We start from the raw sequence: 13,172 nt of genomic DNA, 5'->3' as shown, positions 1-13,172 counted from the left end.
CAAAACAGTTCCAAGCTCCAGCACAATTGTATTGCCACGGGTATTTCCAGACCCCTCTGCCATGGGAAGTGCATAAAAGAAAAACCCCTTTGGCACATCCAGGACTACTGCCCATGCCACACTCTGTGCAATGCTCTGCTCCCTGGGCAGCATCTGGGGGAAGATGCACAGATAACAAGTTCTCCCTGTATTTTATGTGGGCTCAGGATCGTGCCCTGAGCAGGGCAGAAAGTACAGAAGTGTATCAATATTGCTTGAAAGGGAGGGGGAAAGCAACCTAAAGTACGTTTGCTCTCAAAATAGGGCTGCAAAATGGACCTCTGTTCACTCTTTGGGGCAGCTCTTGATTAGTTCTATTTGGTCTTCATTGCTATCTCAGGTAGTAATACTAATGTGTGTTCCTTTAAGAAAACACACAGCTTCTACAGTAAAATACAGAGGATGTGCTATAGTACTTTTGATTAATAAGCAAAATAGCCATGTAAAAGGAATATAGCATATTGGCACCGGTCCTGCTGCACTGAGGCTTCTTTGTGAAATTACTTAATTACTTCTCCCCCCACCCCCTCCAAACTTTGCCTGAAAAAATCTGTGACTAACACAAGACTGAGGAATTTTGCTTTTCTTGGCCATTTTTTTTTCTCTGGAACCCTTTTTTTTAAAGAAAAAGGAAGAAACAAAAGAAGCATCGTCACCCATCTACAGCAGCGTTTCTTTGGGAGAAAGACAACTGCCTAAAGAGGAAACACCAGCACAACTGCATTTTGCACGGCAAGAACACTGCTCTTACCTCCAGCGAAAGCAACTGCCCCTCATGGCATAAGGTGAACAAACAGATTCTATAGCCTATTAGCTCCTTAATTTTTCATAGATTAGGCAAGAAAAAGCGTTAGCTGGCTAGTAAAAATGTATAGGGAGTTTTAAGGAAGAAAGCAGAAGTACGGAGTAAACATATACTTAGCAAAATGTAAAAAATACAGGTTTTTAACTCGATTTCTAAGACTTCTGCAACAAAGTGCAGAGAAAGACAGATGAAATTATGTTCTGACTACCTACACTGAATAAGCGCAATGGGAAGCCCTGTATATAGTTATCAGTGGCGCTGAAATCTGCTTAGGAAAGCAACAAGTCTTTTGTTCTGTTGACAGCAGTTATTACAATTAATTCATTTTGTGATTGGTATTTGCACTGAGTGACAAGGTGTTATTTTACCTCAGTAAAAGTTAAAATGGTAATACCTACATGCGAAATAACACCAAGTTTTGCTATCACTCACTCGATAAAAGAAAAGCCTTTCCTCAGCAGTGCCTGCTCAGCTGCCGGGAGCCTGAAGGACAAGCATCAGGCTCTCCCATTTCCTCCTCACTCACCACTCTTTCCTGCTCTTTTAAGGCTTTCTTTGGGGGCTACCCCCCCCCACCCCCCAACCTGCAGGCAAAGAAGGAGCTCCAGGTGAGGTAAATTTCACCTTCTGCAGCAGGAGCCAGCAAGCCAGGGGAAGTTTGCAGCGCTAGCAAATGGCAAATAACCCATTAGTTCTGGATAGTTCAGCATGTCTCTACTTTTATTATAAGTTAGCCTCGCTAAACCATTGACTTAACAGAGAATCATTATAAATCCCCATTTTGAGTTTTTTTATTAGCGGTATTTATCACCTTCTCAAAATCAATCCTATATTTTTAAATTAAAACAAATGACTACTCGTGCTGCAATCAATATTAGTACATTTCCCTTTTAAAAAGGAGGAAAAAAATGGAATACAAAGAAATGTCCTTCTTTGGCTGCATCAATCCAATTTCAATATAATTCAATATTTAATAAATATAATCCTCCATGTCTGCGCAGGGAAACATCATAAAAAATGCAAAAGGTTTCCTGGTCTCCAATAACTTGCATGAAACAAAGTGTTTCCTTATTCCTTCCATAAATACTGCAGTCTTATGCCACTGCTTTCTTTTTCTTCCTGTGTATTAGAGTTTGCTCTGATTATGTATAAGAAAAGAGGTTTACATATTTCATGATTAAAATCCGAAGCTCTACCCACCACCTCCAGAAAAATCCCCATCTTTCTCTCTTTGTACTTCTCTGGCTTGTTTTTGAAAGGGCAAAAAAAAAAAAAAAAGAGAGAAAAGAAAAAAGAAAAAGAAAAACCTTATATAATACCTAATTTGTACATCTGTGGTTTCCCTCTGACTTGTGTAGGCACCATATGTTTTTAATTATCATAATAGCCTTAAAGAACCTGTTCAGTGGGAAACACATATGATCCTTTTATTACTGGTTTGTAATTTAAACAGTTTTAACAGAAAAGGTCTGGCTATAAGGGACCGAGAGGCACAAAGGTCTAAAAACCCTGTTATTGACCTCTGAAAGCACAAGTTCAAATCCCACCCACCGAGGTGGGACCCGGCTTTTCCTCCTCTGACAGAGGTAATCGGTCACATGTGAGACGGCTCTTCGAGACCTCCAAAGACATAATCTCCAATCTCCAACGACTCAACGTCGCAGTCGGAGGCTGACACAACGAGGTGGGGGTCCGTAAATATTATCGTGCACTAGATCTGGGCTTTCTTCTCCCCAGTGAAAGCTTGGCGAGCAACATGGTAGGAGAAGCCCTACGCAAGCCAGAAGCTCAGAAATTCAGCAACCCTCATTAGTTGTTGCCCTTTTAAATTCACGATTTTGTCCTTTATGCAAATGTGAGACTTGTGAACACGCCAGTCTCCCAGCCCCGGAAAACAGTCAGATATTCGGAGGTAGGAATTAAATTTAACAAGTTCAATTCACTCCTGATTCTGGACATCTAAACACATAATCAGTCTGATAATGTTATTAATTATCATTCAAGCGACAACCTTTGACACTGGCATGCTCCCACAACCTCCCTACTCCAATAACTCAAACAGAAAATCGTTGGCATGAAAACCCACAGTCTTATGAACAGAAATTGCAAGTAAGCAGGCACTGAACACACAACTGGGAGTGAGCGAAAACCCCTCTTCAGAGAGAAAGCAGAGGCTCACACAATAGCTCAGCCACTTGACCCAAAACGAAATGCTGCACAACTTTGTCCCAAAGCAGATAATTTACACCCCAAACAAAAAGTTGTGGGGAGCTGAGGGTGGGGAAGGAGCACAGCTAAAATTACACAGAGGCTGGAAGTCGTTGCGGCTCTATCTGGGGAGATGGATGGTGTCCTCATTAGGACAAAGCTTTTTATAGATGGACAGAGTCCCCATTAGAACATAAGGATGAAAAGTTTAAATGTCGGGAAATACAAAATTAAGATTTTGCAAAGAAATGCTGACTTGGAGAAAAAAAAAACAACACCACAACAACATGGAATTCCCCACACAGATCCCACTGGAACCACGTGGGAAAAATGAAATAACTCAGAATTACATCTCACGGGCCAGTCAGGCTCTTCAGGGCATTCCTGGAGAGCTCTGTTTCACAAAGACTGGGTACAGTGCCATGAAGAGTGCAACTAAGCCATTCCCTTCCTATCCCCACTCCCTCTGCTTTCTCCAGGGAAACTCAAATATTTTGCAGTGATGGAAAGACAGCTTAATTATCTAGCACACAAAAAAAGACGGTCATTGTTTTCCGTTTTACCTGAAAGCTAATGGATCTTGGAATACCAGACGTGGATGTTCAAAATCCCCTCTGGAGCCTTTCTGGTGATTTGTCGTCTCTTGGTTGCCTTTGGCGCACACCGGTCTCTGCTGAGGTAATATGTGAGCTATTTCACACTAAAAGCAGAGTTTTTTGAGAGAGGCAGTGCACACACACACACACACATACATGCACACAGCCCTCCACCCCTTTGTCCTGCACCGTGCCAGCAGGTCCTACCCCAGCATGCAGCAACCCAAGGAGGAACTTCTTGTCCCACCGGTTTTGGTGGTTTTAGAGAGGAAAAGGGTGGGATATGGGCATGGCCCTGCAGAGCACACAGCCTGCAGAGCTCCACATTGTGCTGTCTGTCCCCTCATCCCAGGCTTGGGGCAGGTCTGTGGGTACCGCTGTTCCCCATGCAGTGCTGAGACAGAGCTGGTGGGACAGACACAAGGATGCTTCTCCCTGTGCCATGAGTCACCCACCCAGGACCCCTTTGCCGGCCAATGGGCCTCTCCACATTGAACTGTCAACTTGAGCCAGAGAGAGATGTTTACGGGAGGTGGAGTTGCTGCCAGCATTAAACAAATGGTAAATTAAATTCTCTCATTTTGATCTAAAGAAATAGAGATCTTTCTCTGGGATTCTTTTTTTATTTTTTTTAAGTATGTTTGCAATGCTGGCCCCACCAGAACCTCTTCCCTTTGGGCTGGTACACAGGCTCCATCCCCAGGCTGAGCTCACACCCACTACTATCAAGGCAAGCTAACCCAGTGACCCTCGTGCACAGTCCTTCTGCCTCTTCTTCCTCTGCCATACAAGAAAGAACGCAATTCTACCTTAAGAGAAATCCCAGTTCTGGAGCCAAGAAAACTCTTTTCCTATTTAAGGATCTTCCTTTCACGGTAAGGATCTTCCAAATTTCCCAAAAGTGGATAACAACAATACCACTGTGATCCCATCTGTACACAGCAATGGCACTGTAATGCACAGAGCATAAAACACCAAATTCCCACAGACAGCATCTGTCTTACTACAAACAATGGACCATTATCTTGTAAATAATTCTGATTAAGCTGCAGCATTTTCCCCAAACAAACAGTAGGGGAGCAGAGGGTGAGGGTTTTTCTGATGGGAGTGCCGGTTTTCTCCTTCCCCAGCACTGACACACGGTTTTTTATTCAACTGATTGGGCCCCTCCCCTGCCCGCTCTGTCCCCCATGGCTGGGTTTTCACGTTCTGACCTTATCCAGCTGTCAGTCATCTTGGCAACTAAAGAGGGAGCCGTCATGTTAATGGGATTGCCACCTCTATCCTTCAGGAAAGCTCTTCTGTTTTTTTGGTTTTTTTTCCCCTCCATGTACAGTTACACTTCATGATACACCCCTAAACACTGCAGTTATCGAACTGTTCCCATGACAGAGGAGGGGAAGATCACCCACCCAGTGCTGCTGGCCAGAACAGTGTCAGGCAGAACCTGGCATGGCTACAGCTGCCACCTGAAGGCACAGGCCTGTGCTGGCAGCCGTTGGCTTCCCCCAGCCAGAGCTGCCCCTTGCAGCACGTGGCAGTGAGCAGAGCAGAGGGTTGTGGGGCTGGCCCTCATGCTGCTGAACCAGTTAGAAACCTACCAAAGAGATCTGAAGAGGATGTAGAACCAAAGCCAATGCACTGGCTGGAGTGGGGCTGGCTGTACAAAGGGGATGAGTAAAATGAGACACAATTGGTGCTGATGTGTCTTATAACAAACCTTTCTCATAAGGTTCACAAACTCATCTATGTGGCCCTAGAGAAAGCCTGGATCTGGTCTCTAACTTGTTCATTTTAATGCATAAAGCTTTTCTTATATGTCTCTCTTGATAAATGTCACATCTCTACATGGCTGAGGTGTTTGTCTTCCTTCCCTGAATCCCTTCAACGCTTCTCATTATACATAGGAACTGGTCTGGACCAAATGCACTTCCCGACCTTAAAAAAAACAACAAGCAACACAACATAACAAACAGCATGGCCTAATCTAGGATGGTGATGCTGGAAAATAAACAGTAAGAATTTAAACTGAGAAGCAGCCATTTGGTGTCACTGCCATTCAGATAAAACCTTACAACAGGCACTTCCAGTCCTCTGATCCACAAGCATGACTGCACGCCCCAGCATCCACCAGACCCACAGCAGAGCCAGGTACTGAGGGTAACACTGGCAATGACACGGGGGTGACAGGCAGCAGCAAACAGTGCGACAGGTCCCCAGCCCCGAGCAGGAGCTGCAGAGGGCAGGAGGACAGGGATATCCACATCCAATGCGTACTTTCTATGTGTGTTCATTTTCATCATCTTTTTATAACTTACTGTAGTATCAGGGAAGGAAGCGTTTACACACTGAGGACGTATATAAACGTTTTTCATCTCCAAAGTGCTCTGGAAACACTAATTAATTCATTTATCCTCACAGCACTCTTATCAGGGAGATAAGTACTATGATTTTCCATTTCACAGTGCAGGATCCAAAGAGGAAAACTTATTTTTTCCCACTGTCAGAGGGTGAATCACAGGTAGAACTGCAGAACAGCGAGGACTGCCAGATTCTGTGCGAGCTCCCCTCCACAAACCTTACTTAAAAGACTCGTGTCCCGCCACTTATGGCACATATTGGGATGCGCCTTGGGTTTTTCCTTCCTTAAGAGATAATTGAGGCACAATTCCTTCTCTAAACTGCTGAACAATGGCTGCTGTATGCAGGGAGCAGCCCTTCAGAAACCCCACATTGGAGACTGGCTGAAAGAAACACAGACACTGTGGCAGAGTCAGTGAAGAAGCAGCTCTAGTTCCTCCAGTTTGTAAGAGGAAACGCTCCAGGAAGATGCATCTGCTATCTTAGGTCCTTCTCATCCAGAATAGAGAAATTCTAGAAATTTCAAGTATTCGGAAAACTGCTGTGATTTCTGCTATCTGTTCTCAAACCTCAGAGTGTTCCTGTGACGTCTGTGTGGATGCTCCTCACCCACCTGTGCTGCTGCTGCTGCAAACAATCCTCTTTCCACTTTGCTCTTTGCCAGCAAATGTGTGGCTGCTTCAAATGGCGACACAAGTTCCTGTTAGCCTGAAAGGGTCCATTTTAAGGCCTGCCTATGAAATAAAACAGCGACAGGAGTCTTGTAGGAAATGGTTCAGATCAGAGACCTACATCAGCATTGGGGATGACTAGACGGAAAATAAATCCTAGCTCTACATTTCTCAGGAAGAACTTTCACCTGTGATCCTCACCATTGAAAACTTATCCTGCCCTGGACTTCTTTGCTCTTTAGTTTGTGTTTTGACAATAATAATGCCCAGAAACCAAAACCTTTCAGGCGTTCTCCTGGTTTGGAAGAGAAATGTTCATTAGCAAATTAAGTGCCAAGCTAAACCATGGCATATTGCAGAATGCACGACATCCTACGGGGGGAGGCCGGTACCTAAATGTTGCTTTGGAACAACCAGAACAATTGTTTAGTGAGAGATGTTTTTTGCATATGACTCATCAACCCTTGAAAACAGGATTTCTTATATAATACAAGTGCTGACACAGCCTTCACTTGAGTGGTGTGACTGCAGCTGTATAATTACAACTTTAGATTAGATGTTATGGACCTTAGGTTATGCAGTTCAGACAAACGCTCCATTGTATCACAGTGATATTTTTTCCTTAGTCATATTGCCCACAGGACAATAGGGACTATATTCACAGCTCACTGCGTAGAAGTTTCGGCATAAAACAGCCAGCAGTATTACACAAGACGAGATTATACCCTATGGGGGTTAAATGGATTCCTAACTGCCACTTTTTCACATCTCTTTTTTCTTTGCTCCCAGTCGATCCTTTTTTGGGAGTGCTCTCCAAATAAAAGGAAGAACAATCTCACACTGAGTCTGGATAAATGTTACAGTTGTCTCACAAATGCTGTATTATTTCTAGCCCTTCCAAAATAATATAATTGTCCTACTGCTGAACTACAGATTTTTCTCAGGATGACACAGAACGCTAAAATGTCAGGTCCTGACTCATGGTGTTTCGGTGGAATAAATAAAAAGTACCAATATGTTATTCCAAACTGACAGCATTAATGAAGATGTGACACCGCCATATCCCCCTTTAACTTCCATTGCCTACTGACTGGTGCAGCAAACAATAGGCCACCTCCTACAGGTCCCATCCTGGAGACACTTACCAGAGGCCTGAGCGATATTACTGGCACCGATGCGACTGGCTGCTTGTTATCCTATGCTCCCTTTACCTTGGGTGCACTGTACATGAAAGAGAGCAGTGAGGCTAGTCCTGGGATGTTTTACCGCACATTCCTTCCACGGGAAATAAAAAGCAGAGTTAAGCACTATGGGCAGTACTGCAGACTGTAACAGAATGTTAAGACTGGGTGAGATGAACTGAGAAAGGTGGCAGGTGGGCTGTGCACTCACAGTACTGCCCTGTGGGATGGGCAGTGTCAGTCCCTCCACCGAGGCTTGGCTGCCAGCTGCAGGACTGGTCCACACACAGCAGCTCACTGGCCAAGCAGTGAGGCATCAGGACTTACACACCTGATCCATCCAGCATCACTCATTTTTAACCCTCAGGCCTCCATGGAAATGTCCACTGGATTGCACCTGCGAGAGAGGGGGCACAGCTCCCGCGTTCCCAAGGGATTTTCTGTGCCGAAGGAAACAAACCTAGCCTGTCTAACCACACACTGCAGTCTTCTGGTGGCAAGCCACGTATAAGCACACTGCACTTTTAATGAATACGCTTCAAGAAGGCCAGCCAGCTGCTTTGTAGAGTTTGCCTCTCACAGCATGAACCAACCGTGGGTTGCATGAGTGGTCTTCGGTCTACTGAAAGATAAAACAGTTGCGCAGAGTTGTCTTGAATGAATTAACAAAATGACTCAAAACTGCACTAATGGTTAACAGCTTTTTTTTTATTAGCAACACTGAGATAAGTTATTGAAGCATTTTAGTATTGTTTTACATTCCATTCAGAAGTGACCTAACTTGTAACTCCATATACATTTAAAGATATAGTTTGACACTTATTCAGAAAGCAACAATTATTAAAACTTACATACCTTCATTACCAGGAAACCTTAATATATTTTCTAATTACTTCCAACAATACTCTATTCCAAAGCACATGATAACCCACTAGAAGTTTACACATTTCACTTCAGTCACAGGTTTTAAATTGTGGATGTCAGAGTGCTGTTCATTGAATTTTACTGTCTTTCTTGGTTAATATTGGAAAACCTGGCACAATATATTAAGCTAGAAATATTGCTTAAAGAATATGAAAAAAGATAACTACAGTATTTTTTTTCCTGCTAAAGCATTACAAAATACAGGACCATTAAAAACTCAAATAGAAATGACAATAAATAACCTTAAAAATGTTAAGAGAATTTTCACTCATACTAAAGTCCATTCCCTAAGCTTGCCAAACACATAAATAACAGAACATATTCAGGACCTCTATTTTTGTACTATTATGATGGTTTGTTATATACTGTGGATGTTTTGTGTATACATATATTAATGCTTACACTTAAGGTATATATTTTTTTTCCTTTGCTGAAACAATTAATAAGCCTCAGGTAATTATTCGTCCCCGGCACTACAAGTATCTAGATACGAGGGACAAAACCCCAGAAATCCCAGATATGCAACACTATGCATAACAAGATCACCTCAGCATAAAGATATTCTAAGTTCTTTAGATTACAAAGATGAATTTGGTTATTTATTTCTGAAAGCCTGTAAAACAAAATTATACTCGCCGTCAAATTAATTGTTTAAAATTGGCCTCATAATAGGTATTAATCGTACACTTAGTTTTGACTTAAAAGGATGTCTAAGTTGTTCACGTGTATGTGTAGATGTAGGAAATGCTACAACTCAGACACAAACACAAAAATATTCCTGACCGAAACGCAAACCAGAGCATTATCTCACTTTGCCAAGATTTGGAAACTTCTCCGTGCTTCTGCCCCATCCTAAACTACAGTTTAAATTTGACCAGGATACGGCAAAAAACAATAAGAATATATTGCTCAGGAGATGGAACTCAGAGCAAAATCATACAGCTCTAAGCTTACATCATTATTTTGTCTCTGCAAAGAAAAGAAAAGCCTTTCTGTGCTGGGGATTTGCCCTGGTGCGGCCGGCCACTGATGTCTGAAATCGAGGCACATTCCGAGGCCTTCTTTTGCAAACACAATCCCCCTTTCAGATCTGGCGCTGGGAGGGACTGAATGCCTCCACTTTCACTGGGAATAGGAGGTACTCAGAGCTCGGCTGTATCAGATATTTTAGGGGTTAACTTCCAGAAACATGAATGGAATGGGAGCGTTACACCGCAATATGAAAAAACTCTAAGAAATAAGTTTCCAACAGTGATCAAAACAGTGATATCAAACTTATCGCCAGACCAATTTCTGATACAAAAAAAACCCAAAACAACAACAACAAAACAAAACAAAAAATACAATGAAATTAAATTACATGAATATAGCAACAAAATTTAAAGTCAAATAAACACAGGACCTGATTCTGCAATCCTTAGTCATGTAAGTAGTCCCACTCATCGAGAAAGAGGGATGCAAGACTGGGTCCTTAGCTTCTGCTTAGGAAGTCAATGTTGATTCAGACAGTATCTTTTCTAGCCAAAAATATGCAGCAAAAGGAAAGTAACATAAACAAGGCTAAATGTCAACAGTGTTTGCAGACTTACAGACACCATCCATTTGTTTGTACTGAAATGACTAGCGAACCATTTGGCAAATACAATGCTATTCACAGACCGGCCCTTTTATCCAGCAACACAAACTTCACTGGATCACTGGCATTCCCAGTTAATTAAAAAAAGGAAGCAAGCCATATGAGTTTGGTTTGATATTGCCATGCAAATGGCACTGCAACTTCCAGAAATGGCTGCAGCCCGGCACGACAGCGAGCACTGATCCCTGCAGTACTGTGCCTCAAACCGAGAGCGGGCCCTGCGCTGCAACTGAAGCAACCTCCTTAAGCACCACACTGGCTACAGAAAAGCCCACAGCAAAGCTTCCACAGCATTTCCTTCTGCTTTGAAGAAGACTCTGGTTACTCCTTCAATGGCAGCAATGCTGGGTTACTTGACTCACTGCAGTAGGGCGTACTTCGAATGGGTCTGAGCACTGCACTTTGCTGCAGCCCTGAGGACCTTTCGTGACCACAGAGCTGTCCTACAGCTCGGCTCTATAGGCCTTTTGCTTCTGTTTACTACGAATTTTATAATTTTCAAGAGCTGCAATAAGATGAAGGCACACAAACAATTAAAAATCTTTTTCTGCATGTTATGTGTTCGTGGTAGTTCTGAAGGGGTTAGCATTACAATCCTTTTGGTTTTGACACCTGTGGCAAGAAGCAATTTACAATGACTAAATTCACTATTTCAACATTGGGGTACAGCACTATAATTATGTGACAATAAAACTGTAATAATCTGCCACAGTCGATCTTCCCCTTGCCCAGCCCTCTTGTCTGTGCTACAGTTCCACATTTGGAAGGTATTTCAGAAAGTTACAATGCTGAACGATTTAATAAATCTGTGCAAAGCTGAACACTTCCTGCTCCAAAGGAAACTGAAAGTGCTCAGCCCTTTGCAGAACTTCAGAGCTGCTGCCGTACACAAGAAGGGCCCTGCCCTGTTTTCATACAGTGAAAGAAGTGAGGGAGGTGGAGCCTACGCGGAGAAAACAGCACTAATTGCAGAGGAAAGCAAGCATGAATGGAAGCAAATTAGATTTAGAGGGACAAGATGGAACTAATACTTTTGGTCATCATTAAGTGTGGGTTCAATAGCACTAATCCATTAAACAACCAGCTAATGCTCTGGACCATCTCTGGCCAATAGGTCTGTAGTCCACCGGCAGTTCTTTGAAAGCCTAGGTACATCTCAAGCAGAAAATGCTAGGGATATTTTACTGTCTTAGCCACAAAGCAGGAAGACTTAAGGGGAGGAGAGACATGAAAGAGTTTTGTCATAAACAAATGCTGTGCAGATCATATAAATTAGCAACTTAGACCAGGAGGTGGAACATTATTGCAATACAGATACTTGTATAAAGGAAGCCAGGCAGAGAAAGAGAAGAAATGGAAAATATCTTCTAAATCTTAAATAGAAAGTAGATCTACAACCTCCAAGCTTTGCTTCTCGAATCAGCAAGAGCTGTGAAAGCAGATTACATGGATGCTCAAGACAGCCACTGAACCCAGAGCCATCACGCCGGGCTTCCTCCCTGACCTGGGCTGCTGGCTGCAAGCAGCGGTGAAAGGCACGTCCCTGTTCCTACAGACTGCATGGTAGCAAAGATTAACATGATCAGCTCTTAGGTTTAGTCACTTAAGACTCTGGAAACAAATACCGTTAAGTTAGAAAAGGTCAGGAGAAACTAAGAATTCATCAGTTATACTTTTCATTTTCCTTCTTTCCTATTCTGCTAGACATGTAGGAGATTTCTTGTGATTTTTCTCAGTAGCATTTTGCCATGGAAATTTCTGTACTATAAAGTAATTCAAGTTCTTTCTCTTCTAATCGCACCTTTCACCCCTAAAGCATGACAGAAGAAACAAATTATGGGCACATCACCAGTCCCTCACTCTGTATACAGGAAAACTGAGGACTGCTTCCTCCATGAGAGGTGACTAGTCAGAACAAGAATGTGTATTGGTGTAACTGCCCTCTAGAAATTAATCTAAGATTTGAGCTTAAAAATGGTCCCATTCTCTTAAAGGTAAAATCTGCCAACTAAAAATGATCTACATAGATCACTGAAAATCCCAGCTTGTTGTAATAAAGTCAGAAACTTAGTGCAATCAACGTGGCCAAACAAAGATACAATCTCAGTTGACTGAGAAGTCTATTTCAACTGTGTTCTGACTGTGGAAAAGGCACCAGAGATTGTGCAGGGAACATTATCAAGGGTATCAGTGCTTTCTCTTGAGATGCCAACACCCACCCATCATTGGCTGTAAAAAGAAAGGCAAATGCATAGTCTCCCAAAACACAAACAGACAGAAGAATCGTGCCCCAGGACTGGGTGCTGGAAGTGGGTCTCAGGGTTTCTGATCTCTCTGAGTAGAAGAGACAAAAGGAACCACGACTCGGGTCACGGGCTTTGTGCAAGAGGGAAGGAAGGCTAATAAATTAGCAAAGCGCTCCTGCTGGCTAATCTGCAAGTGCAGAAACATCAGGTGAGATTCCCCACACTAGCATGCACAGATGGAGTGTGATTTCACAGTACAAAATGTCACTGAGAAAATGAAAACTCCCTAAAAACACCACTTTCAATAGGATGGTGTCTAAATCAATGAAATAAATAAGAACTACAGACACACAGACTGTTCATATTCATCCATTTTTGCTGTGCGATATCAAGAGAAGTGAAATGATATACTTAAGTGCTCAACCTTAATACTTATGTTCTGCAAATACTCAACAGAACGTCAGTAAGAATTTTAAAAAGCTATTTTTGGAGGGGGGAGAAAGGA

The 13,172-nt window shown here is 42.7% G+C and overlaps 1 protein-coding gene across 15 annotated transcripts in view; it reads right to left on the bottom strand.

The window, feature by feature from the left end:
- The window catches only part of ZNF536 (zinc finger protein 536), a 315,331-nt gene that overhangs the window by 89,185 nt on the left and 212,974 nt on the right, over positions 1-13,172 (bottom strand). For 12 of the 15 annotated variants that reach the window (XM_015874051.2, XM_015874055.2, XM_015874049.2 and 9 more), the window contains one exon: positions 8,549-11,033. The exons of 1 other annotated variant lie outside the window; for it this stretch is intronic. In XM_015874051.2, coding sequence (XP_015729537.1) covers positions 10,780-11,033 — 254 coding nt within the window. In that variant the 3' untranslated portion in view covers positions 8,549-10,779. Of the gene's footprint in view, positions 1-8,367; positions 8,484-8,548; positions 11,034-13,172 lie in introns of those variants that run through there. 2 more of the 15 variants (XM_032447029.1, XM_015874059.2) reach the window with 2 other exon arrangements.

Source organism: Coturnix japonica, chromosome 11 (genome assembly GCF_001577835.2).
Source record: "Coturnix japonica isolate 7356 chromosome 11, Coturnix japonica 2.1, whole genome shotgun sequence".
In the NCBI taxonomy this organism is placed as follows: domain Eukaryota; kingdom Metazoa; phylum Chordata; class Aves; order Galliformes; family Phasianidae; genus Coturnix; species Coturnix japonica.
Note: the sequence above shows the minus strand (reverse complement) of the source record. Positions and strands in the feature narration are given on the sequence as shown.